The 27,626-nt window shown below is 43.1% G+C and overlaps 2 protein-coding genes across 2 annotated transcripts in view; both read left to right on the top strand.

Annotated features, from left to right (window-relative positions):
* Positions 1-7,473, top strand: part of exoc4 (exocyst complex component 4) — a gene marked incomplete at its 5' end in the record, with an annotated part of 115,238 nt that extends 107,765 nt beyond the window's left edge. Inside the window, one exon of the mRNA XM_080518601.1 lies at positions 5,536-7,473. Coding sequence (XP_080374727.1) covers positions 5,536-5,773 — 238 coding nt within the window. The 3' untranslated portion in view covers positions 5,774-7,473. The remainder of the gene's footprint in view (positions 1-5,535) is intronic.
* Positions 7,474-9,817: 2,344 nt separating this feature from the next.
* Positions 9,818-27,626, top strand: part of lrguk (leucine-rich repeats and guanylate kinase domain containing) — a gene marked incomplete at both ends in the record, with an annotated part of 33,670 nt that continues 15,861 nt past the window's right edge. The window contains 20 exons of the mRNA XM_080518602.1: positions 9,818-9,940; positions 10,470-10,568; positions 10,769-10,850; positions 10,949-11,049; positions 11,337-11,418; positions 11,540-11,664; positions 12,726-12,869; positions 12,955-13,035; positions 13,227-13,313; positions 13,466-13,572; positions 14,092-14,211; positions 14,577-14,673; positions 16,289-16,402; positions 16,802-17,003; positions 17,714-17,836; positions 18,148-18,299; positions 18,456-18,544; positions 18,968-19,036; positions 20,246-20,364; positions 20,560-20,705. Coding sequence (XP_080374728.1) covers positions 9,818-9,940; positions 10,470-10,568; positions 10,769-10,850; positions 10,949-11,049; positions 11,337-11,418; positions 11,540-11,664; positions 12,726-12,869; positions 12,955-13,035; positions 13,227-13,313; positions 13,466-13,572; positions 14,092-14,211; positions 14,577-14,673; positions 16,289-16,402; positions 16,802-17,003; positions 17,714-17,836; positions 18,148-18,299; positions 18,456-18,544; positions 18,968-19,036; positions 20,246-20,364; positions 20,560-20,705 — 2,262 coding nt within the window. The remainder of the gene's footprint in view (positions 9,941-10,469; positions 10,569-10,768; positions 10,851-10,948; positions 11,050-11,336; positions 11,419-11,539; positions 11,665-12,725; positions 12,870-12,954; positions 13,036-13,226; positions 13,314-13,465; positions 13,573-14,091; positions 14,212-14,576; positions 14,674-16,288; positions 16,403-16,801; positions 17,004-17,713; positions 17,837-18,147; positions 18,300-18,455; positions 18,545-18,967; positions 19,037-20,245; positions 20,365-20,559; positions 20,706-27,626) is intronic.

Genomic DNA, 27,626 nt, shown 5'->3' on the forward strand with positions numbered 1-27,626 from the left:
ACTTGTCCGACTCTGAGAAGAACCTAAACCTATTAAAAAAAAAAAGAAAAACACCACAAGCTCCTCCCCCCAGCACAGACTTGCAGCAGGCTTTCTTCCAGTGAGCGTTAAATACTCCTCCTCCATGCAGCTTCAACATTTACATTTCTTATTCAAGTAGCACATTTCAAATGATTGCAAGTCGGGCAAGTCCATGTTGGATTCCAGCAAGGTTGCAGGTTCGAGCTTGTCGGGGTCGTATCCTTGAGAAAGACACCTGCACCTTGGGAGGCGAGGGTATTTGTGTTGTATGTATTCCAAGAGTTACCTTGGACAGAACCGACTGCTCCATTAAAATTATAGAAGGATGAATATTATATGGGCTGTTTTGTGTTTTTTTTTTTTTCAAGATATCCCAATAATATGCAAAGAAAATTGAATAATGAGCCAGTAGTTCAAGCTATATGAGTTTAAAAGTTATCTGTATCTGTACAACTCTTACTATATAATATAAATTCACACAAAGGGGCCACAAAGGTGCAAACCTGGCAGGCGTTTAAAGCCTGTGTGATTTCACTTTGGGGAGATCAAAAGTGATTGCTTTATTTCAACGTGTGCCCACAACCCACCTTTGATTAATTAAGAGACTTAAGCGCATCCCAGCTGAACCTTATGCTTCATTGTGCTTTGAGATTATCTTCCATTAAAATGGCAACAGAGGATTCTCGACCGGATGCTCAGATCATTAACATATAGCCGGAGACTTAAAGATAGAGGGCAATCAAAACAACGATTTGCTTTAGTTTCTCGTGCGCTGGAATCAAGGCGGTTTCATTAACTAGCATCTTTAAGGAAGAAGCGTGAGTGTTCCACCGGGGGGGGGGGGTTCTTTCCATGGCGGTGGGGTGCCGAGAGATTTTAATCTTATTAACAGCCTTTACCCTGTTTGGCAAATGGCTTTCCAACAGCTTGGGTAATGAACTGTTAGAAAGTGTTTTCAGCGCACACTAGCATATATCATTCAGACACGTGGATAGATAGACACAGTTACACACAAGCACACACCTCGGGATGTTTGTTTTTTTTGTTGTTGTTTCTTTTCTCTAAGAAGCAGCCTCCCTCCTCCTCCTCCTCCTCCTCCTCCTCCTCCTCCTCTCCTCCCAGCTGAACGCAGGCCAGATCACCAGCTGTCCTCACAGCTCAGACACGCAGACAAAACGCATACTCTTACCCGGCTGACAGTCTCGCGCCGCCGTCCTCCCGCCGATGCAGCCTTACCGTTTTGATGTTCGACGCCACAGAAAGGACAACAACAACAACAACAAAAAACAATCAGTGGGATTTAGCAGCAGTTCATCTGTTATAAATGAGCATCAGTGGATCTGCTTTTAGCAGGTCCCCTGTGGAAGTTTATATTTGATTTATTTTTTAAATTTTCTTCTTAAATGCACCACGGCCAAGTGACTTGTAGTCGCTGAAATACTGTAGCGAGGCCATAGTTTACAGCACGAAGATGGTCAAACAGTTGGTATCTGTTGAAACCGGTCGCAGTCATAAATTCAGCTTACAGCAGGAGTGTTTGTTGTGTATTTCCCACTGCGAGCATCATACTGTCGTCCGCCAGAAGGGTTTGGGTTTTTTCTCTCTCCTTTAAGGTCTGCTGCGCTTACAAACTTGGCACTTGGTCACTCAGCCCACACAAATTCTGCAAGAACTCAGAAACGAACTTCTCCTGAGTTTGTTAAATGTCCATCCTTGATCACAAGCACAAGCACAAGCACCTCCAGCTTGTCCCAGCTCATGTTTGCATCGCCGTGCAGCTCAGCTTTACACAACTGCAGACACCTGAATTTAAAACTCATTCCCATTAGATTACAGAACGAGTCGATTGGTCTCAAGCGTGACGTTAAACGAGTGCTGTGCCGCTGTTTTGAGTCCGTAGATACAAACAGATACGGAGCGGAGATGACGCATTTCCACATTTGTCAGGCTTGAAAGACAAACGTTCAAAATCACAGCACGTTTTAGTACCAGATAACGCCACAAATGGGACCCATCTTTAGTTGGGTTTTTTTTTTTTACCCTTCATCTATCTTTCCCCCTGTTAAGGTGTAAACTAATGTTGCTCTCATCAATATTGAAAATCTCTTTCATAAATGAGCGCAGGGATGAAAAAATGAACAGGACCTTGGAGAGAAAACGAGCGCGAGACAGAATGCAAATGCTCAGACGACCAAGGGCATCGCCTGTCAAGAGAAGGCCAAAAAAAAAAAAAATGGATACGACTCGCCGCCGTTCTTTTAGTCATCTCTGTTTTTCTTCTTTTCTTTTTTTTTCCCCATCACTTCATCTCATCCGATCTGCACGTCAATTACTCTTTCCGGACCTGTTCTCACTGTTGAATCTTCAAAATGACAGCACATAAAACACCTCCGAACAGAAGCTCCCTAAGTGCTCATTAACGCCTCGTTAGCAGGGAAAATGAACATCTCAAGATGAGAATGGCTCTGGGATGGGTGGTGGAGCTAAACAAACGACTTGAAAATATCTTTTCTCGTCTTTTCTTTTACCCCCAACGAGCCGCATCAGAAATATCTGAATTAATTTACTTTCTGATAACTCGGTGCAACAGAGAGCCGAACCCCCTCCGACTAGCAGCTTTTTACAAACAAATCTCTGTTTACTTGCTGGCGGGGAAAAAAAAAAAAGATTTCAAAACAGGTGGACCTGACGTTTTTTCCCCCCACTGTGACAATACCGTCAAGTTTTTGGGGTTTTATTTTATTTCCCAGCCTGAGGATGTCAGAACTCCAGATTTCTACTAAATAGCTGCTCTGAGAAAGCAGCAGGATGCCACTCCGGTTGAGTGACCAACACCCACCAACAGTTTGGTCTCAAAAAAAAAAGGCTCCTTTCTCCTAAATGGAAAGGGTTTCAAGAAGTATTTCACAATATTACATGATAATATGTTCACATCCTGTTCTATGTCATAGTAGTAAGCTTTACTAAATTGAAATGCATCTTTGAATATCGTACTATACGGGCTATAAGATACGTCTAAAATGCGTCATGACGACATAGACAAACTTGTAAAGATGGAACTATAACAGCATTCTGTTGTAATGCAGTGACATCTAGTGTGGTATTTACTGGTGTATTTTAATATACAAGTCGCATGACCACCAAACAATTGTAAAAAAAAAAAAATGTCTAACTTAGTCTTTTAAATACAATAAAAGAAAACAATGCTAGTTTTAAACACGATGCAATAAAAAGTTGTATTCAGAAATGTTTCCAGTAATGTAAAAAAAAAAAAAATACACTGAATGTTTCCATCGAGTAAGTTCAATTAAATCTCATTTAGTCCACAATGGTACCCGAAGCCACAGAAAACACAACTTTTTGAAAATGGTTTCCAGGGTGGAAACGGATTAAATGAAGCTTTTTACACTCATTCAAGTGTGAATAAACCACATCCTGTGTGTTCGCTGGTCATTTTCCGATCCGCTGCTGTTTCTGTCGAAGCTCCAAAGTTGTGCGTTGGTGAGGTTGTTTTAAGGTTCCTCTGAAGATCAATATCCATCGCAGTCAGGGGGCAGCAGCAGAGTACTCCTGCCACAAAAAGTGGCACAACACACAAAAGAGAAGGTCTTTTTGTGTGGCGTATTACTGTGAAAGACAGAAAAACATTCATGTAGTAGGAATTTTGTAGGGACATTTAACATGTTTAAAAGTGGTAACTGAATAGACGATATTATTTGGGCTTCTAGAGAAAGTACTTCAATAAAAACTCACCAAAGCTTTTAGCAGAGTAGAGAAAAGGAGCAGCATGTGAGACTGTTGGATGCCGTTTTTTTATTTTTTATTATTGATGTACATTATTGTAAAACCATTTTAGGCTGGTGGAGGACTGGAAGCAGCCAAGATGCTTCCCAAAACAGTGTTAAAAGTTTATTTCTATCACAATTTAAATCCTTTACAGAACCAACTGTAAACAAAAACCAAAGTGAAGTAATGTTTTGCAACATGTTCTTCTTCTTTGCATCCATAAAATTGCATTTCCGCCATCTGCTGGTTCCAACTGGTCTATACATTCCCACTGCTCCAAAAAAACCCGAAGGAAAGAAATGAATGAAGCTATTTTACAACTTAAACAAGATATTTGGTAACGAGGTGCGAGTAATCTGCTCAGAACTATGTTTTTTTCTGAAAAGCGATGTGTTCTTCAGGTGTTATTAACTTATATTAGTTAGTTTTTCAAGAAAGAAGAAAAAAATGTACAGACCATTGATTATTTTGATATGCAAAGTAGGTTTCAATAAACATTTGACTGTATATCCTGGTAGTTTTCCTGCATTTTAAGCCAGTCAGACTAACACAGAGAGTAGATTATTGTCCAACTGCCTAAAGCATTAACACAGCACTGAGTGTGTGGGGGGGGAGAAAAAAAACAAACTTGTTGCTCAGTCGTATCTGCTCACCAGTGTACACAACCACAAACATCTGATCCTCTGCAGCTTTTACTGCTGCTCCCGTCCTCTGGCTGTATCTCCAGCTCCTGTATGGAAGACTATCATGTAGTGCATCTTTAGAGAGCAGGATTTATCCCATGGCTCGGGGCAGACTGCGATGAAATCTTCTCCCGTGTATTTGTCTGCGTTTTGGTCGTCCGTCCGAGAGCAATCCTGCATGAGGTATTCTGACTTTTTTTTTTTTTTTTGCCCCCAAGCAAAGACAAAAAAAAAACCTTGTCCGTCCTGCATCCAAACACCGCTTCACTTTTACCTGCAGGCTTTTGCACAGGAATGTTTATGACGAGTTACACTCTCACTAAAATCCATATTTATGTGCCATTGATATGTTTTGGGGTTTTGGGTTGTTTTTTTTTAGTAGCTTGACACTAATAAGTTCTACATGAGAGGTTAAAAACAAAACAAGCTCGTAGACAGTGTGCTCATAACAAATCCACACACAGAGTTTCCTCTCTTTTGTTGGGAGTCTGACCTTTATGTGTGTGTTGTGGCGCGTGCTGTTTAACAACACTGACTCTCTTTGAGGCCGAGCTTTATCAGTATGTACTTCATGGTCTTTTTTTTTTTTTCAAATGGCCCATTGAGGCATGAGGTCCTGGTTAAAGACCTATTAATTCTACACACCTCTTTCCACTTTCGGCGTTTCATTAAAATGGTCTCAGTAGTTTGTAGTCGGTGAATGTTTCTCCGCTCCCTCGAGCTCCCGGCAGCAGCAGGGTGAGGTCCTTGAAGTCTTTTTTTTGTTCGTTTTTTTTAAGAAAATCGGGCCTGACAGCAACAGGAAGTCCGTCTGTCCTTTTGTGTTTTCTCCTTTGTTGTTGTTGTTTCTTTTGATTCCTCACTGGAGAAATTAAGAATTTAAAATGTTGCTTTTGTGTACGAGGGCTCAGTTTTTCGTCTTGCCGCTCTACTTTTAATAAGACCCCGGTCAAATTAAGTATATTCGTATGTGTCGGGCACTGGAAATATTCTTTTTCTTTGCTATTTCTGATTTTCTTTTCCTTTCCTCTCTTTCTCCGGCCAGGCAGTACTACGAGATGCTGTACAACACCGCGGACGAGCTGCTCAACCTGGTGGTGGATCAGGGCGTCCGCTACACGGAGCTGGAGTACATCAACGCGCTGTCCTTGCTGCACCGCAGCCAGACAGGCGTTGGGGACTTGAGCACTCAAAACATCCGGCTGCAGAGGCTGAAGGAGATCATCTGTGAGCAGGCTGCCATCAAACAGGCCACCAAGGACAAGAAGATCACCACAGTGTGATGATAAAACAGGTTTTGGGGGGGCGGGGCGGAGCTGAAACAGAGCAGCGGTGCATCTTCCCTTCAAATAACCTCTGTCCTTTTGTTTCACGCCGTACCGACACGTCTTGCAGTGTCGTAGATAATTGGTTCATACTTGCAGGTCGAAAGCGTGACGGAGGATGGGGGCTGTTTGAGAACTCTGATTTAAAAAAAACAACGGCTTGAAGTTTGTTTTAGATGTTGATAGAAAGCATTGACGCACACTGTAGTCGGAGGTTGACATAGATACTTTTATTTTGTCGATCATATAGAAATATCAGCTTTGGCAGCACTGACTCGCTCTAATTGGGAAGCAAAGTCACATCCCACACTGCGAACTCCACAAGTCTCGTGGCTGAATAAATCCGAGGTAAAAAAACCCTCCATCGGCAACTTCTACTGGTTTCCAAGACGTGACAAACTCCCAGGACTCCGAGCGGTCCTCCGCTCCCTGTGAATACCCCTCCAGATAAAAAGACAATTGCCTTGGACACTCAGCCGAACTTAGGCTCCATCTCATCTCATTTTCCTATTAGATCTAAACTGCAGCTCTCAATTACACCTCTGTCGCTGCTCTCGCCGCGGCCCCCCGGGGGCCCACTGATTCTGTCTGCAAAAACAGATGCCAGATTAGACGCCTGAACAAGGCCACATCTTCCCGCCCGCTGCCAATTTGGGTTGGTCCCCAAAGATTTCCCGCGCTGAGGATTGTATCATATCTGTGGTTGTTAAAAATCTGTTTATCCGTCTCTTTTTTTTCCCCTCATATAGTTTGTGCACTACACTTGTATGCTGGAAAGTTGTGAGTAAATTACATCTCGGCTTTTTTTTTTTTTTTTATATATATGTATCGGACAAAGAGGACAAACTCCATAACCACATTTTAGTTTCTTGCTGGTATGAATACATTTCACATCATCCTATTCAAACGCTGCAATTTCTTTATCTTGTCTCTGGGCCTTTTAAAAGCAAGCAAAACAAACTCCAGAGAGAGAGAAGGGGAGAGAAATCGCAAATCATTCTCCTCCCTGCAACCTGCCCTGTTTTTAGTTCATTAACTTGGGAGAGAAGTACTTAACAAGAGGAGGAGAGGGGAAAGGGAGCCTTGTCAATACGGCTGGCCCGGCGCCGGTCTCCCAGAAGCCCACGGAGCAATCCATCATAATGACACATAGGCCGGGATCGATGGGAAAACAACTGTGGCGCCGCTCAGTGCTTTCGCCTACCGCTCTGAAGTGTACACTCGCTGTGAAATCTAAAATCTGCTCATTCATCTGTTTGCGTCGGAGCTACTTTTTGAATTGTTATACATGGGAAACTTTAATATAATGTTAAGTGGATGTGAGGCATCAGACCACAGTCAAGCTGCACAAACATACCCAGAATGTTGTGGTTTGTTTATTTCTCCCTGAAAAACGTGGGGTTTTTTTGTGCTTTCTTTTATTTACATTGTCTCCCATCACCTACCCTTCTATTTTATGTTTCTTTTTTACTGCTTGGGGCCTTTATTGTAGACTTTTGTTTGATGAGATTAATTTTGTTAATCTATTGGAATGTATTGAATCATAAAACGTCAAACTGTATACTTGTTGTGAACGAGTTTGAACATCCAGCAGTAACGCTCTGAAATGTGTCTCCTCCCCAACAAACCCACATGATTTGCCACCACATACACTAATATGCACAATATAATAAATCCTTCAAATTCAGAGCCTTCTCTCGTGTATTTTCTTATTTTCTTTGTGTGGTTACCAAAACAGTGGTATTTCCCACTGGGGCTCATTGAGCTTCAGGGAGTTCGTTCTCACTGTAACACTCCTCCACATGTCGAAGGCTGCTTCGATGCATTGGAGATGTCTCTGCCGTTAATCATCGTACGAGCACTGGCAACTTCCAAAAGCAACACCTCGCTGACAGATGTGATATGTTGTGTGACATGGCTTTAAGCATGAAGCCAGAAAGTGCAGCATGTGGGAAAAATAAACACAGGGCCACATACCACCTGGAGGTCTTGTTTTGTTGTGGGCTTATAAAATCCGTATCTGGTGGGCTGTTCGTGGCACTGTGTGATATTTGCCGAAGCTCCGCGGTGTTGTCATGCCCTCTGGGACCAAGTAGGAGTGCAACAAAAGGGGGTGACCCAGCTGGGGGTCGGGGGGGGGGGGGGGGGGGGGGGGGGGGGGTTGATAGTGTACGGAAACAGCATTTTGCCCTGAGACGTTGAAGTCAAAGCAACTGGTGTGGAAACATTTCTATAAACCCACAAGTGTGACTGAAGCCCAGGCAGGTGACCATATTGGAGCCTAAATTACTTCCACGTTAGCGTTAATAGATGTGCATAGTTTAGGGAAATAGTGTTGATGTGTTGGATGAGCTGCAGTATGATCACAAGGAACTCTAGGTCTGATGAATTAATATTGGATCATTTTGAGCAAATGATACATTTAAAGGCCGGAGTAGTGAATAACCCTTCACAACAATCCAGCAAGAAAAGCATCACATGATATTTCAAATTCCAAAATAACAGATTTTGGCCAGTTATACCTATTAGGACTGGTGCTCAACACTCTCCCTCCCATGGTGGCCAGCAAAAGAACATGTGGTGTTCCTCAAGGCTCCATCCTGAGCTCCAGTTTTATTTAATATTTACATGCTTCCACTGGTTTATATTGTAGAAAACAGCAAAGCTTGTTGAACAAATGACACATACGTCACTTTGTAGAAGAATACAATCGCTTACAAGCAGTGAGGGACTGTATTGAACCTTTGGCTGAGCCAAACTTTCATTCAGCTTCACAGAGATAAAGCTGAAGTAGTACTTTTTGGAATGTAAAGGGAAAGCTTAACAGTCGGTGCTCTCCTTCAGTCTACAAGGTTATAAAGCAGTGACAAAGCCAGAAATCTTGGTGTAATCGTGGACTCTGACCTGAATCTGAGCCATCATATTAAAGCAATCACAAAGACAGCTTATTATCATCTGAATAATACAGCGAGGGTAAAAGGACTGACGTCTCAGCAGGATTTACAGAAGTTAATCCATGCATTTGTATTCAGTCAACTTCACTGCTCTTAACAGTTCTTCACTGGTCTCTGGAAAAAAACATTTATCAGACACCCACAGCTCATTGAAAATGCTGCTGCTCCACACATAATAGGATACAGCATATAGAAAAGAAAGTTGAAATATCAAATAGGTGAGAATAAAAAAATATATGACTTAACACATGATGCGAAATAATTCAGTTAGATTTTTTTTTTTTTTACATTGTATGATCAATTACAATTGTTCTCCCAACAAATTGTATGTTTTATTCTGTGTTGAGCAACAATGTGGGAAAAAAACATCCTTTTTGAAATCTCTGGGATTAATCAAGTATTTCTATTCTATTCATATTTATTAAGTCTGATATTTTTCTATTTTTATCATCAAGGGAAATTATTTCAATGCTTAGCAAGTTATTTACGTGTCTTGAGAAACGTCTACTGGCGATAAACTACACTACCCACAATCCCTCTCGTCACCTGTGTCGCGTTGCGAGGTGACGGCAGTTTATGCTCCGCCTGAGCTGCTAAGTTGCTACGGTTTATTTCTTTCTTTAATTTCGAGCTAGTCCTCATTATGATCCAAGCAAAGCTGCAAGATGATGTTGTTGTTGTTGTTGTTGTTGTTGTTGTTGTTGTTGTTGTTGTTGTTGTTGTTGTTGTTGTTGTTGTTCTTGATATTAATATTAATGTATTTATTTTTGTATTATTATTTAATAAAAAAAAATGTTTAAGGTTAGCACAGAGCGGTCTCCTCAGATCTCCTTACCCGGATCATCCCCACAACACGGTATACATACTGAACTACATGTTACCATGACAACGGCCCAATAAAGTCACAGGAATCATTTCTCCTTTCTCTGCGCCCCCAGTCCACAGCGGCCGCTACAATATTTAAACTTTATTTAAAATTATTTTCACCATCGAAGTTTGGGGGGGGGGGGGAACCCTTCAGCTTACATTTTCCTCTTCCCGAGTTGTCATGACGGAAAACGAGCGTCCGTCTCCTAGCTGCGGCTCCCCGGGGACCCTCACGGCCGCCGCCCCCTCCGCCGCGGAGGAGACTTCCAGCCGCGGCGAGCCGGAGCCTCACACCGACATGGAGGTAAGTGAAGGGGGGCAGCAATCTGGAGGAACTGAGGCATGTTGTAGCCTGAAGAAAACTACTTGTTTTTACCCTCTTTTTTCCCCCCCAGCTGTGTTAAATGTGACTGGATTGATTCCCCCTCATGGTGCTGCATGCTGGATTAAACCTCCGTCTTTATTTATTCTGCAACAGGTGAAGCAGGTGACCTTGTGCAAGAGGTCTGGGGAAGTGAAACTGCACGGCAAGGTCAAACGCCTCATTATTTGCAATCCCTGAAAGCTGCAAAACCAGCAAGCATATGTACAGATTGTGTGTGTGTGTGTGTGTGTGTGTGTGTGTGTGTGTGTGTGTGTGTGTGTGTGTGTGTGTGTGTTGCCTGCAGATTGTAGTTGCTTGTACATCCAGGATGCTGTGAGGAGATTTCACTGGTCTCCTGCCATATGCATTGTTTACACATCAGCAGGGAGGCCTACGAGTCCGGTTTACTGTTCTTTTTATTTTAAAAAAACCAAACAAACAAAAAAAAGCAGTTCGCTTATGTTGACAGAAGGATGAAGTTTTGACCGCCGAGATGATCTCCAGCAGCGTGACCCACCTCGGATGCTTTGGCACGGCGCTCCATCACCACCAGGCGCTGTCTCTCCCCGTAAGCCGCCGCCGCCGCCATCTTTTGTGACATTCTGTGACTTTCATGTGTGTTTAATGCTCGTTTTAGTCACAACAAAGTCAGACCGTGACATTTTAGATTGCCTCCCCATTGGGCCATGTTGTTTTCTGTCGATTTAGTTTAAATTTTTAAGACTATTTGAGCGAAACCAAACTTTTGTTTTTTTTCCTTTTCTTCAGACTCACAATCTCATCGACATCTCTGTGTTACGCAATTATATCCACCTTCAAATGCTGGAGCTGCCACATAACAGGATTAGAGGTGAAACTTTATTTCTAAAACATGATTAAGATCTTCATTCAAATGTCACATTTCTTTGCTGCAGTTTTATTTTTTGTCTAACTTTCCATACCTGCTAGATTTATCCTGTGTGAGCAACATGCCCTATCTCGTCACCCTGGATGCCCGCCACAATGAAATCTCCAACTTCTTCGACTTCCAGCCCCCCAAGAACCTAAAGGTAACGCAGGACCTTGAGCTTGACAAGATAAGACGGCGTTTGATTGGTGGCTTGGGCTTCACTCTTCCCGCACTATTCCCTCAAGATGGGCCGGGAGATTTCCATACTAGCCCATCTGTAGTCAACTCTGAATATGCTGACAAGGCGTTTACTGCCCTTGAATGACAGTGAACTTTCAGAAATTCCTTTTCCACAACTCTGCGGATTCAACTGAGGAATTTTCTTTCAGTGAGAGATATTTTTGTGACTTCCATACCAACAGTGTGCTGTTTTTGTTTTTGTATCAGGAGGTCAAATTCTCCCACAACCGCATGACAAAAATGAAGGATTTGAGTGCTTATGTCTCCCTTTGCAAACTGGATCTGGACTGTATCCTTGTAGAAAAAAAAACAACAACAAAAAACACTTTTCTGTGTACCGTCTGTGCAAACGTATTTGACAAAGATGCACCTCAACCAGTGTGTTGCTTCCTGACATTCCCGCACTCAAGACAACGGCTTCTCCGAGATCAGTGGTCTTCAGCAGTGCTGCCAGCTCAGCCACCTCAGCCTGGCGCACAACAAGATCTCCAGGATCAGTGGCCTGGACAGGCTGCCCCTCAGACACCTCTGCCTGGTGAGGTTCTGCTTATTCAGTCAGAGAAACGACATGCAAATGTACCTATATCTGCATTTTTCATTTTAACATTCATTGTTATGGACCAAATTTCATTTGTTTCTGTAGGATTTTTGCATCCAGCAAACCTTGGCCCGCTTGTTCGAAATTCACCATATGGTTCAACAGCAGGGTCTTTTCTCCTGTATTCTCCCACTTCCCCTCTCTTGCTGTCTTTCTCTCTTCGCCCCATACTCACTGTATTTACGTGTGTGTGTGTGTGTGTGTGTGTGTGTGTGTGTGTGTGTGTGTGTGTGTGTGTGTGTGTGTGTGTGTGTGTGTGTGTGTGTGTGTGTGTGTGTGTGTGTGTGCGTTCTGGTCCTTTATCGGTGCTTCCTCATTGTCAGCAGCCACTGGTCTGGCTGCGTCTGCCCACCGAGCTTTGCTTTGGGACCAGCTGCTGGTGTTTGAGTGAACCTGGACCAAATTCAGCACACACACACACACACACACACACACACACACACACACACACACACACACACACACACACACACACACACACACACACACACACACACACACACACTCCATCCATCCAGCATCTATCTAATCCCATTCCTGACCCCTCTCCCTCACATGGTGCCTCCCCAAACAGCATGGCACTGTCAGCCTGCCTGCTTCCTCGCCCATCACAGTGCTGACCCAGAGCTTCAAGGGACCAGTGCAGTCACCCCCCCCCCCCCCCCCCTGCCAGGATACGTGCTTGGCAAGAGCCGAGCGAGGCGTGGCCGCACTCTGACGTGGGAGGAGAGCCCAGGTCTTGTTCTTTCGTTTGTTAGCGTGCTGCGCGAGCGCCTCGCCAGCTGTTCAGCTGTCAGTCGTCACCTGTCAGGATTTAGCGGCGAGGCCGGCCTGCTGCCACTCACCTCCAGAACTGATGTGGGGAAACAAAGTCCAGGCACCCTGCAGAATGACCCCGTGTCGTCCTTGATATTTATTGGTCAAGTTCACAGAGCTGTCCGTCTGAAGGCGCTCGCACGTTGATCAATGTCAGCCACTTGCCTCTTTGCCGTTCGCAGAGGGGAAACCAGCTGGAGAAGATCGAAGGTCTGGAGAACCTGAGGAACCTACACGTTCTCGATTTGTCTCTCAATCGCATCACAAGTCTGTCGGGCCTTCAGAGCCTTCACGTGCTGGGCTCCATCAACCTGGAGAAGAACCAGGTACCGATTGGAGACTTGTGGAATATGCAAACACGCGCATCTCATATACACATTTAGAATTAAAATTTGTGTTTTTTGTTTGCAGATAAGTGAAGTTCAAGAATGCAAACACATTTATAATCTTTTGCTATTGAGGGAGCTCAATCTGACTGGAAACCCCATGCAGGTACCCAAACCCTCCTCTCTCTGCAGCCTTTCATACTCACAATATTTATTTAATGTTGTATTGCTTGTGCCTGATTTATTCCAGCTCTTGCAACTTGTTTTTAGTATTTTGATTGTTTTTACTTTGGCATCACGGGGGGGGGGGGATTTATAGATGTTTTGCAATAAATACCATGTGAATGTGATCGCCAGGAGCAGCCTGATTACAGACTCGCAGTCGTCTTCCTCCTACAGCATCTGACTGTTCTGGATCAGGAAAAAGTCACTGCGGAAGAAAAGGTGTGAAACAAACACAAACCTGCTTAATGGCAATGCTATTGTTATTCAATTGTTTTTATGCAGTGTGCAAGTATTTAGTATTTAGCAACAGCGGTTATAATGACGGATTTTAACTGGTTTAATGATACTCGATTCCTCACTCTAAACCCAAGGTGGCCTCGGTAAACAAATACGACCCTCCTCTGGATGTGGCGGCCGCCAGAGATCACATGACCCTGCTGGTGTATCAGCTGATGCAGCCCCAGGTCCTGTTTGACAGGTTTGTACAGATACAGTTATGTTTTCTATAAAGAGCACCACTTGCTCTAACGCTGGACATCCTGCAATGTGAATATTGCCCGTAATATTAATAAATTACCACGACCAAAGGTTTGGAAACAATCCCAAGGTGATTAGTCACTCGTCTCCCGAAATAAAACACAGAGAAAGTTGTTTTCATGCTCGTGCAGCAGTTTTATCTGCAGTGCTCCTGTATCGCTCACGTTATCTACTCTCTCCTCCCCAAAAAAGAGAGAAAATTTAGTTCATGTATCAGCACTTTTTTTTTTTTTTTTTAAACATCCATCATCAGCAAATAAAAGCTGCAGCTCCAGTCAATTTACCATTCTCCTCTGCGCTCACCAGAAAGAACACATCCATAATGCCCACAAGGCTCCAGTTTCTATTGACTGCAGGGAGTGGCTTTCAGGAGTGATGAGTTCTTTTTTTCCAGGAGATCTGAGGTTCACAATGTGCATGGTACAGTAACGCTAATAAAATAGTGTGTTTGTCTGAGCAGCACCTTGTCCAGTGCGGACTTCCCCTACCCCATGCTGGTGCTCACCGGACCTCAAGGCTGCGGCAAACGAGAGCTGGCTCACCGACTGTGCCAAGAGTTCAACGAATACTTTGGCTACGGGTCAGTTTGTCACTTTTTGTTGTTGTTGTGTTGTATTGTGGGTTGTGCCCAGAAATAAATGGCCAAATGTTGGCAATTCAAACAAATCTATTCATCGAACGAGAGTCTCAGTAGCGAGTCACAAACCGCCTCCATCTTAGCTGTAATTCTGCCAACATCATTGTGTCGGTCGCTCTGGCGTGAACCGGACGCCACGGCTGATCCCAGAGGTGCAAAATGAGGCGAAGGGAGGCATTGCCACTCCTTGCAAAAGTAAAAATGACAACAGAATAATCTACCGGCGTATTTTCTTTACTTGCAGTTTGTGTGAGATTTGAATCAAACATTTTCCACATTGACTGTTCCTCTATTTTGTGTTTCCACAGTATCTGCCACACTACGAGGCGGCCCTACTTTGGCGAGGAGAATGGGATTGACTATCATTTTGTCAGCGAGGAGGATTTTAAAGACATGATTCACATGGTGAGTTTGTTTAATTTCTACTCTTTTTTTTTTTTTTTTTTTCAAGCTTGAAGGGCCCGTGATGGTTTTTGAGTTATTAGTGTTATTCAGTCTGAAGTCATTCATCATTCATTCATATTAACACTTGCCAAAGATTTAATCAAAGTTACATGGGGTGTTCTGAGAAGCTGAGCAGTTATGACGGACTTGCACAGTTGATTTATTTTTTTATTTTTTTTTTTTTGTAGGTTTCAATTAGCTTCCCTCAACTGGTCCTAATGACTTGAGTAGTCAAGATAATTAGTTTTACTTTCAACTTTATGATACTTTATGAAAAACGACACCTTCAGTTGAAGGAAGCGTTTCTATCACAGTATCTGCTACAACTGTTTTTTATTTTACACGCACGTAAGGATTTCTAGTCATTACTTATTTCCTTACTCGGAAGAAAAACTCTAAAGCTCACGGACTGACAGCCGTCATGCAACTGTTCTCTCATTCATTAGACAAACCACTAGAACACGGAACTTTAACGTTTCCTTAGCTCAATGAAGGGGTCCTTGGGTTTTGGAAACATTTGTTTTCCATCTTTGATTTCGAAGCCGCCGGTTATGTAAGGCCAGAGAGGGATTATTTATAGAGGCCGGGGTTGCGCGGTGATTTACACAGGAAGGCCTTTGATGTTGTTATTGATGCCTTTTGTCTTCCTCGACTGAGGTTAACTTTCCAGTCTGTTCGTCCCTTCTCTACCTGCGGCTGCCGGCAACGTGGTTTATTACGGCTACTTCCTCCCCGTCTTTTCTTCATGCTTCACGTGCCGGCTGCCCTCTTCAATCAGATGCACTTTCCAGTGACGCTTGCGAAACCACGGCCATGGAAAATTAACCCCAATCAGCCGTCTTTGGGTCCTATTATAGTCTTTGTCCAATGTTGGATACTGTAAATATTTTGTCTGAATAGCTGCCTGATGAGGTGGGATTACAGGAGGTTTTCTTTATTAGGTATTCAAACGCTTGATTATGACGCTTTTTTTGGGGGGGGGGGGGGGGGGGGTCCAGGCCATTTATGGGGGTATTTTAAATATACAATGGACTTGATGGTGTTTGAACACAATATATGAATGTTAATTGTCAACAACTAGTACTTGGAATTGTAATTTTGAAAGGTGAGGTTTCTGTACATTTTGATTAATTTTTTCATCAGGAAGATCGAATAACATTAGGAAGTATTATGATTACATTTTTGCTTGTATGCGGTTCTTCAACTGGTAGTTTGTCAATTTTAATTAAAAAGTAATATTGGCCACCCTGTAGCTGTTGCATACATTCCTTCAATATTTGTGCTTCTTTAAAGGCGATATACAATTAAAAAAGAAAAGAAATTGTTGAAATATGTATTGTTCGAAAGAAAATGACTTCAATCTAATGCAGACAAAAAGGTCAGGGGTCGTTTGAGGTAAGAAAAGTTCTTTTTGCCCTGGTTACCAGGTGAAAAGTTCACTTCGCAGGTGGGCAGTCGACCCCAGGTTGTTAACCTTGAGGGTACATGTCGGTGTTTGTGTGCATCTTGGGGGGGGGGGGGTCATAACTGTGGGAGGAGGCGTTTGATCTCCCATCGCCACAATTTTCCCTTTCAGGGTAAGTTCGTCCAGACCATGAGCTACGGGGGTCACAACTACGGTCTCAGTCGGGAAGCCATCGAGAAAGTGGCCCGAGAAGGGCTGGCCTCCTGCGTGCACATGGAGCTGGAGGTACGAGGGTAGAAATCAGCATGTGGCAGTGATTTACAACCTTTGTGACTGTCTCAGACAAACTCTACTAAAGAATGCTTGTTTTATTAGCTGCAGCATTACAATGAAGCCAGACATTCACAATCTTAGGAAAAAAATGAACTTAAATCAATGGGAAGTGTCATTTTGATGATTTTCTTTCTTTTTTTTTTTTTAATATGAGCAAATCTGATTTTGATAATGTCCAAGAAGGTGAAGTGTTGGACCTGGGCCAGATGTTGAGAACTGCTGAACACCAGTGCATATTATTTGTGTTAAAACTACTGCGTGTGCACTTTTGATTTATATCGACAAACCGCAGTGGGAGCTCTTTGAAACAGAGCGGCGGCGCTCACGCAGGCTGTCCGTTTATCGTCCCAGGGTGTGTTCAGTCTCAAGAACACCTCCTTCGAGCCTCGGTACATCCTGCTCATCCCCACCCAGGTGGAAAAGTACCAGGAGCACCTGAACAGCCGCGGACTCTACAGCGCAGCACAGATCGACACTGCAGTGTCGCGTATCGAGCTCTACGCCAACACCAACAGGCAGCGGCCGGGATTCTTCGACAATGTGATCGCTTGTGGTACCGAAAATAAATAATTTCCTCTTTTACGGGAATTTATATCGTCCAGAGCTATTAGGCTAATTTGCCATTTATTGTTTAATTGCAGATTTATATTTATATATATATATATATATATATATATATATATATATATATATATATATATATATATTTATTTATTTAATGTCAGTAATACAGAGACATTAAAGCCTCATATGTAATTGCTCTGTTCATCACCAGTTTTTCATTGTAGCGTCCCACAAAGCTAGAAAATCTCTCCTCCTCAGTGTTGTTCCAAAAGTGTCTGTGATGTATCGTTAGATGTATTGAGACACTTCACTTAAACCCATACACCGCACTTTCAATCCAATTACCGCACGCATTAACGGCACGTCGCGGCGGAATGGCAGTGTTTGTCATTCTCTCATGATAGCGCGCAGACATGTTGGCTGTTTTCTTAATGAGATGAACATACCGTGAGAGTGGGACACTCATCACTTTTATGTAGTGCCAGCGAGCACCTCATTACACTAAGGTCATCACAGTCATATCTTTTGATTCATCACTGTTTGATGGGAGATTCATTTAGTGTGTGTGTGTGTGTGTGTGTGTGTGTGTGTGTGTGTGTGTGTGTGTGTGTGTGTGTGTGTGTGTGTGTGTGTGTGTGTGTGTGTGTGTGTGTGTGTGTGTGTGTGTGTGTGTGTGCGTGTGTGTATGTGTGTGACTAGATGACTGGGAGGAAGCCTTCCAGACACTGAGGCAAGTATTGAAGGAGTACCTGTTGCTAGAGGAACAGGAGGAAGGAAAGAGCAACAACAACGACAGAGAATCCCCCGACAGCAGCTTCTCAGGTGTCCTTGTGTTTGTTGGTTCGGATCGTCAGTAACACATTAATTTAATTTTTCATGGTGTTAATTTTTGTGACGCGAGCTGCAACGTGCACTCGGGTTCATTATTCAGCTTGTGGGTTTTTCCTTTTCCCATTAAACAGGTCATGTTATTCAGCTTTTCAACGCTATCACATGAGTCTCCTTGTTCTAAAGACATTGTATTTCAATTTTGTTGGATTTTAATGCCCCCAAATCCAGCATTTTCTTGTTTGTTTGTTTTTTTCTCCATTTTTTTCCATGTCATTTAAACACAGTGTCTGTATCGCCCTCAGCCACAGGTCATGAGCCACCCTCGCCCTTGTCGAGGTCGGCAGAGGAGATCCTGGCGTCTCCGTCCCTCACAGCTCTTGACCATTCAAACACCTTCTTCAGATCGTATTTCACCCGGATCCAAGAAGAGCTCGACTCTCACAAGACCTCTGCTGTGAGTGATTGCAATGTATCCGGTGCAAAATGCAACTGAGGTTAAATGCGTGACGCCCATTTCATGGAAGAAGAAGAAGAAAAAAATATCGCCATTGTTCCTCATTCGAACATCTTTCGCTTCACTCATTCTTTCATTTTTCTCTCTTGTTTGAAGGAGTTGGCGTCCATAAGGCGGCGCGAGCAGCTGGTGAGGGAGGCTATAGTGGGGAAGAGCCCGGGGGTCTACAGCCAGCTTTTCAAAAGGTACAAATAAATGGCACACACTCCATCGACTGCACTCCGGTGCTTAATTTCAAGGGGCCACTCTCAACTGGGCCAAATTGGTTTAATTGGAGCACTTGTGCTAACAGGATTTTGATGGCCGGTTAAAAAAATGATTGTTTGACATTAAAGGTGAAGTGGCAGGTGCCCAAATCATTTGAATCTAACCGCTTGTTAATATTATGGGCTCCTTTAGTGAGGCTCCCCACTCACTCGGCCCAAAATACACCTGTCAGCAGTTACGACCAGGCGAAATCTGAATTTCAGAAAAATAAACGGAACAGCCTCCGATTTTATTCCGAGGGGTTGCTCTCTATGTTAATGTCTCTGAAAATGCATTTTCCACTTGAATTGTACAAGAAATGAATAATAATTGATTTTTGTTTTTCCTTTTGTTTTCCTCAGTTCTGCTCAAACGGAGCCGTCATCTGCACACAATCATCATCCTGGTTCCCAAACCCATGAGGATAGCAGGTAGTGCTCACGCACATACACTTACAGGCGCTTCACTGATGGAATCAAAAGTCAGGCCAGATGTTACTACTAAGAAAGAACAGACATGCTGACGCACTTCAAAGTGGGATGAGATTTCACTCTGCTCTCTGGATTCATAGCGGAGATCTCCCTGATACACGAGAGTGTCGGGATTCAGTGGAAGTCTTCCTGTTTTATGAAAAAACTTATCGAGATCGTAGGAGCAGGAAACTGCTTTTGGTCGTAGTATTCGTGACTCCCCAGGCCTCGTTTTACGGCGTGCGATCACTTTTATGGGAGTCAGTGGGGGTGCAGATACGAACCGACACCCCACTCTTGCAGAGACACACACTCGCACAAACACAAATGCACCCGCTCGTCAATTCCCATTTTTATAGGATTTGCTGCTTTTCGACGCCCCCTGGTTGCACACTTTCAGTCCATAAATGGGCGCATTGCACAAATACATTCTTAATCGCTCAGCTGCACCAGAATGTGTATGTGTGATATACAGGTACGTGTTATGCATGCAAAGAAAGCTTCACTATCATTGTAGCATCTTTTTTTTTTTTTTGTATTGGTTTTCAAAAAAATGTGACATTTAAGATGAATACATTCTCTGGCATGTGTCGAGTCAAACTTCACTGAATCCCCTTTCGGCTCATCACCTGAAAATGCACGTTTTACCAGGACCTGATGAAAATCTACAAGTTGGTTCAATGCTGGCCGACTGATACATACCTGCGGTGTGTGCAATAAGCATTACTCACCACTCGGCTATTCGTATGGAGGAATCCAGACATCTGCCTGCTTGTTGGCAGCTCCAACCTCAGTAGGGATGTGTCTTTACCTGTAGTCATCCATCTCATTTATTGTCATTGAGGAGTGTGTTATATTTTTATTTGACTCGTACACAGGCTTTTGTGCGTGTGGTCCAACATGTAGACGAGTAACAATGACATAAACTGGCAGTTTTCAGCATCTCCTAGTTTTGAGTTTGCACCATCATGATCAACATCGATTCTCTTCCCGGTATAATGGCGCAATTTCACAAACTTGGCTCTCTGGTACGTTCCTTCAAGTGTGTTTTGTATGGCTGCCCATGTTGGACCTCACACTGCACTGGACTTCCTTTCCTCTACTTGTCTTTCCTTCCACAACCATCCCCATCTTTGCTCTTTTTCTTTCCCTTCATCCTTTCACAAGCAGCTCTGAAGCGTCCCGCGACAGCTCGGCTCTGTCGTTGCCCAGTTCCGCCGGGGCATTGTCTGGCTGCGTGGAAGCGCTAGATGTCTCTGTCTTGGGAAACTCCTTGGAAACACCTGAAGGTTAGTTTTTATAATCGGTTGTTTTTTTTCTTAAGAGTCATCATTTCATATTCATTGAATTTGTCATTGCCATAATTTTTATTTAGTTTTCAAGTTAAAAGAGGCCTGTTTTGAAAGCCGTTCACCCTCTATTGAATATTAGGGCTGATTCAATGTTTTTTTTTTTTTTTTTATCACATTTCGCCTCACATCCAGGAACAGACCAGCCCGCCGTAGGACTGTCTCTCTCCCCTGACAGACGTCCAGGGTCCAACATCAGCCCCGTCGTGCCTCCGATCCCCACCGGCCGTAAGACCCCGGCAGCACCCGGCCCGGCTCCTTCACCCAGCCCAAATCCAGCTGTAAAGGAAGAAAGTGTGAGCAATACGAATCAGGAGGAATAGCTTCGAAGAGCTCCACATCAACTAACTGCTGTTTCAAAGAATAAAATGTTTCCACCATCAGAAGGAAGTTCGATGAAGTCATTAAAACAGAAAACCAACCTCTGTAATAGGGAAAGTGAAGAATCAACCACAAAACCACATGTTTGTTGCATTTTTTTCCCCCACAACTTCACAGACTGTGGTTTCATAAGCCAAACACTCGAGGTGATCACTCCTCTGTTGGAACTTGCTCTCTCCTCTGATCTGCCACTCATGCTCCAGCACGTCCGGGAAATCTATATTGTGTTTCACGAGTGATCATATTAATGACCATATAATTACAGGCAAGGTTGTAAGTTTCCTCTTTATGAGAAGACTTAATGGCCTGAAGGTACACATTGCTGACACAAAGTATGATTCTGACTTTTACTTTGAGACGCACGTTCAGTCGTGATAAATATAATGGCCTTTTGAGGAAAACAGCTCTTTTGTCTTTTCATATCAACTTTGGCATATTCATTTCTTTCGAAGACCAAGTATAGAAAGTATGTGGTACATGTTGTGCTTCTTGAATGGAGCATTAATGTTTCTGACAGCGAAGTGGCGATCTATTTCCCACTGTCGTAATATTATCAAACAGGATTTGCCATTGACACACAGATACCGATCTTATGTGCGTCGCGTGGAACTCTTGTCAATGGATGATGAATACATCATTAATCTTTATCTCTTTTGATGGGATTAGTTATTCAACTGGAAAAGTGTCTGTATGAAAGTTGTTGACAGGTTTCGAACTGTGAGCGAATGACAAACAAGTCACTTTGTGTGTGTGTGTGTGTGTGTGTGTGTGTGTGTGTGTGTGTGTGTGTGTGTGTGTGTGTGTGTGTGTGTGTGTGTGTGTGTGTGTGTGTGTGTGTGCGTGTGATTGTGAGTTCGCTGCAGTGTTTATCTGGGATGGATAGTAAATTGAAATTGTCATCTGTCACAGATGTATGCATTGCTTATTTAAGTGGTCCCTAAACCATCCTGCTCATCATTGGATGTGTGCGCACATTCTGTTTTTTTGGGGGACTGTACGTGTGTGTGTGTGTGTGTGTGTGTGTGTGTGTGTGTGTGTGTGTGTGTGTGTGTGTGTGTGTGTGTGTGTGTGTGTGTGTGTGTGTGTGTGTGTGTGTGTGTGTGTGTGTGCGTGCGTGCGTGCGTGCGTGTGCGTGTGCGTGTGCGCGTGTGCGTGTGCGCGCGCGGCTTAACTTTCACACACACACTCGCACGCATGCAGTACGCACACACACCGCACACCTGGCCATCCATCACTGTCTGTCGTCCTCACCGGCAGCAGATGTTGCAACCCCGTCATAATTCTTTGGAAGTTTGAAGCCAGACTGTGTCTTTAGGGCCCCTGGGGTCTAACCTACTTACGCTGCAGTCTGCGCCTCTCCTCGGCTCGTCACGGGCCGACATGCTCGCTTTCGAGTATCACAATTACATTAAAATGCAACCGTGTGCACGATGAAGGCGCGCCGTTGAAAGAAAAGAATTAAATAAGGTGCAGATGAGCGGATGTAAAGACTGCAAATTTGCCATCCGTCTTCCTGTATGTCTTTTTTTTTTTTTTTTTTAAACCTTCCTGCTTGCCGTGGCTCCATTTTTAGGCTCTTGCATTTTCACGGTGAACAAATTTAACTCCTGTTCTGCGTGTAAATACTCTTTGTTTTGAACCAGAGGAAGTTGAAACAGGAACTGTGTTTACAGTTACCCACGCCGTCTACCACACGTCTTCTAACTTCGCCAGCTGTCGCAAAATAAGCGTCGGACTTTCATCTCAATATAACTCCTCGGGACGGGTACACAATTCACTACATCAAACGAGAGACGGCATTCTCTGGGAGAAACAAAGACATCAGACTGAGATTTATGTAAAGTGCGCAGAGCAGTTATGTGCAGTGATATGGAGAGCCACAATATCAATTTTCTCACAGCTGATGCACCTTCAGTTTTGAATAAAATCTTTATGGTCTCATCATGATGACTCAAATGATGAAAGGAAAGAGAATGAAGCTACATTTCCGTTCCGGGGAACATGTGGTGAGGCACGGCAGCAATTGGAAGCTGCACTTCATCATTTTGATGGTCGATATCATTTATTAGTGTTGAATCTGCACTCAGGTCTTAAAAGGTTATGATCTATGTGAAGCCCAAAAAACAAAACGTGAAACTCTCATGTTAGATGTGTGTTTCCAGCCATCCGTCCATCTTTTATATGGCTTCGTCTAATTCAGAGTCAGGGGTGCTGGAGGTGATCCCAGCTAACAGTGAATGCATTGTGCACCCTGGGCAGGACAGAGAGAGAGTGACAGTCACATAATTAAATTAGTTATCAACACATTAAACTATTTGTGCAAACGTTTCCATAAATCCTATATAATTGCAAAAAAATATAAAAAGATTACAGTCGTGGGATGTGACACCTATTATATTTCTGTTAATAGTGTGACTGTTCATACAAGTATGAATACATACATTTTAAAACAACTAATAACCTCTAGCAATGGTCATTTTGCACTATTTCTGAGATGGTAAATCTCCTGCACTGTTTGCACTGCAGGAGATGGTCTTTTAGACGGCTAATGTATTCAGTCCTGTTCTGTGCAGCCGTCAGTTTCAGTTTAATATAATGATACTCTCGCATTGCCAGAGCTATTTCCACACTCCATTTCACTGTGCCAACATGGGATAAAACTCTGGCTGAACCTCTTGTCATTCTCAGATATTTCAGAAAATGTTCTGCGTTCTTTGAAATGTCTTCTGGAATAATCTGAATTGTCAATGCTGGCCCTCAATCTGTCCAAGTATAGTGACGATTCTCTGACTCAGACGTGTGCTTGATTTTCTTCACATTTTGATAAAGATCCTTTATTGTCAGATGCAGCTTCCTCTGAAGAACTGGATGCCATTGAGTCTTATGAGCGGCAGCAGTGTTTCTAACAAGTTTATTTTTTTATGTTTTTATTTATTTTTTTATTTTTTTATTTGAGCAGTACACATTCTGCTCAAAAGGAGTGGGCTGAAGCAAGAAGCTTATGAGCGCCCACCCCCAAACTCAGAGCAACAAAAAGTACATTCCACACTAGAATAGAAAGAACAAAATGTCAACAACAACAAAACATTAACAAAAAAGAACCTCCCACATTTCAAACGACTAAGTTAAAGGTACACAGTGATTTGTTACCAAAAACCAGACAGAAGTTGCAGCTGGTCTCCCCCTGAAGGTGTGGTTCCCTTTTAAAGAGGCCTTGTGAAAAGATGGGAGGGGAGAAGGAGGGTTATGAGGCCGAGAATGGACTTGCAAAATAGTCTGTGAAACCACAATAATACGTTGCGGGCGCAGCTGTTAGTATAGTAACTAACCTCCACGGTTCACTGTGCAATAGAGGAGCCGGGACACGCCTCATAATTTCTACACAGACAAAATAATACTCATTATCTTCAATGAGCCCCAGCACTCATAACTCCAAGTTTGGTTGTTTTTTTTCTTTTCATCTTTCAAAAAGGCCTTTTCTCCGAGCACAGGCACAGCGGTCTCAGTGAACCGATAGCACTTGACACTGAAGACTAGCATTATTTTGCAAAGGTGGTGTTCAAACTTCTCTCTCGTGTGGATCTTCCTCGACAGTTCCTCGAAGAGAGTGATCGCTCATGCGACGCACCACAGGATCGGACAGGCCCCAGATGTTGTGGATTCGTTCTGAACCTGCCGTTTCGATTTCATTCGCCGGAGAACTGTGGAACGACTTTGCGGAGTGCCGACTAAACGTGCGCTGCACTCTGGGACATGACGGCAGCCCTTCATTTCATTCTGTCGGCGATGCTCACCTTGACCGAAAGTTGCGAAGTCACTGCTTAAAGTGGTTGAGAGGAGGTCTCACTCTACCATTCATTTATCTGTCCATCCATCTTCTGATCTCAGATTAGTGTTGCTGAAAGATACGGCCAATACCAGCCCACATTTGGCTTTACTGGGCCAAACACTGAGGGGCAGACAATCACCTACAAATGAACTGTGAACAGTTTCGACTCACAAACTGACCTAATGTGCATGTTTTTGGATAGTGGGAGGATTCATCCATCTGTTCTTGCTTTACACAAGGTTTACATGGGTCTGGACTTGATTCCACATGAGTCTGATGGAAAAGGAAGGTACACCCTGCGCAGTCCATCACAGCACCAATACAGATCCACAGACGATTACACATTCACACCTATGGGCAATTTACAGTCACCAATTAATCTTAACCGATGCAGGCATGAGGCGCCATCCGTCTTCTACACCGATTTATCCACCTTTGAGTCGTGTGGCGTTAGGCCTGAATCCAGCTGACTCCGTGGAGGCTGGATGCACATTGAGCACATGTCCAAAATGAGGGACAAAGCAATTGAGAGAGAGACAGAGATTTATTTCGAATATGTAAAATAAACATGTATGGATATTAAATATCCATATAAACACACACACACACACACACACACACACACACACACACACACACACACACACACACACACACACACACATATATATATATATACATACATAGACTCATATACATACATATCTATACACATACGTATAAAACAATTTCTTAAGGCAAAATAATTTTTCCACACTTCTGAACTACATTCTACATATTCAAAACGGAGTGAGAAGACGTGAACAAACACTTATTTAATCTCACCCATTTTCCATCATTTATTGTTTCATAATTTGATAATTTCCGGCTTCCTAATTTTTACAATATTCAATTTGTGTTTATACATGTAAGATACATTAAAAGTATATACAAATATGATACTACCTACTTATATTCATCTATCTAAATATATATCCACATATCTATCTATATATATATATATATATACACACACACACATAGACCTATATATACATGCACACATATACACACGCATAAATAAGTGAAATAATTAACAAGATAAACCTTAACTCCTGTAATCACCTGACATGAGTCAAACCTCCTCTTCATCCTTATATCATGTAAAGATTGTATTTTTATACTGTATTTTAAACTGGTGTATGTTTGGACATTGCTTCAGCTCCACACACAGCCAAGATATTCACACATCCAAACACAGGGACAACATGCAAACGCAACATAACACAAAAAAGTCCTGGCCCAGTCTTTCATACTTTCTTTCCTTTTTTGGAACTAGCAGATGGCGGTAGTGTAACCTCACGTCAACTGCTGTTCAACCCAATTAAAGAAGAAGAAGACGAAGGGAAACAGTCATCAGGGATGACAAGAGCAGTGTGAAACAATGTAGATAGATATAGAACCAGCAGATGGCGGTAATGCAACTTTATAGATGCAAACTGCCATTAAACAAAGAAGAACAGTGCCATCCATTCCACTTCTAATGATATTAAAAATAATTTTTGTGCTTTATACATGTAAAAAAATTTGCAACTTTCACTTTTAATCCAACACGGTAGACGTCCACAATCATGTACGACTAATTCAGTCCAGTTATATGCTGCGTCTCATTTATAACCAGTCAAAGGGCTACTTTCTTTACGCCTTGACTTGAAGCACTTATCTTTGCTTGACAAGTATTTTATTTTTGTGCGCCATCTCTCACTACCTAAGCATGAATGATGCTTCACTTCAAGTGTAAGAGCTACAAATCGGAAAAAGGAAGTGGCGGCGAGCCGCTTTTCACCGTTTCAACGGGAGTGGCAGGATTTGCCGGCGTAACCCCCCCCCTCTCTCTCTCTCTCTCTCTCTCTCTCTCTCTCTCTCTCTCTCTCTCTCTCTCTCTCTCTGTGCGTCGTGTGGAGGATGTTGGAATAGGTCAGCGTGGTGATTTAATGAAAGCTTAAATGAAACGCACACCTCTGCATTAACTCTGCCGCATGATGTGGCGCCATGCTCAGTAACCATGGCAACGGCACTCTGCACTCCACCTCCGTGTGTGTGTGTGTGTGTGTGTGTGTGTGTGTGTGTGTGTGTGTGTGTGTGTGTGTGTGTGTGTGTGTGTGCGTGTGTGTGTGTAACTTGTCACTGTATTCCCTGCAGACAGATTAATTCCCTGCCAGATTCATTCCCTGTCAACTTGCTGAAACAAAAAGTTTCTGTTTTAATTAGTTTGGTGCAGTGTCTCGCCTCATCTGTCTCTCTGTGTAGTGTCTCTCTGTCACGTTCGCCGGCTCTCCTCCTCCACCTTCACTCTTCCTCTGCGCTCTCGAGTGTAATTAGAGACAGTCAGTGTGGATAATAGAACCGTAATAGTGTGTAATTGCAATAATCAATACGGAGTGCAAACTAAGGAATTAGTGATTCTTCGGTGTACAGATGTACGGAGGGAGGGGAAGAATTAGGTCTGTTTGGTCCTTTCTCCTTTACATATCACTATATATCATGAGGTCAGAGAAGCGAATCACTATGTTTGAATCCTACAGCTGACGTGTCACCGCCATTTGGACGATATCTTTTCTTTGTTCAGAGGCCAATGAGATTTATGTTCTGCAAGTAATAAGCTACTTCTGGATGGATAAATGGATGGACGGAAGGCACGTGTGCTTTTGTTCCATTGCAAGACGTATGTGTCGGATTCCACATAGAGTTTGCATGTTCCTCTAATGGCTACTCCCTTACCGCGGTGGGAAAGTCTGTTGTTTAGTAATCAGGGGTTTATAATTGGCCGGCAACTATGATCGTGCACTGGTAAATTGGTGACCTGTCCAGAGTGTCCCAAGCCCTTTGCTCACTATAAACAAGGCCGTACCTCAAAGCAGGTTAATAAGATGGATGGTCATGTGAGAGACATTGTTTTTCAACAAGAACACTTCTATTAGTGGCAATGTTTTGTTTTAACTGCAATAAAATA

Source organism: Blennius ocellaris (genome assembly GCF_963422515.1).
Source record: "Blennius ocellaris genome assembly, chromosome: 22".
In the NCBI taxonomy this organism is placed as follows: Eukaryota; Metazoa; Chordata; class Actinopteri; order Blenniiformes; family Blenniidae; genus Blennius; species Blennius ocellaris.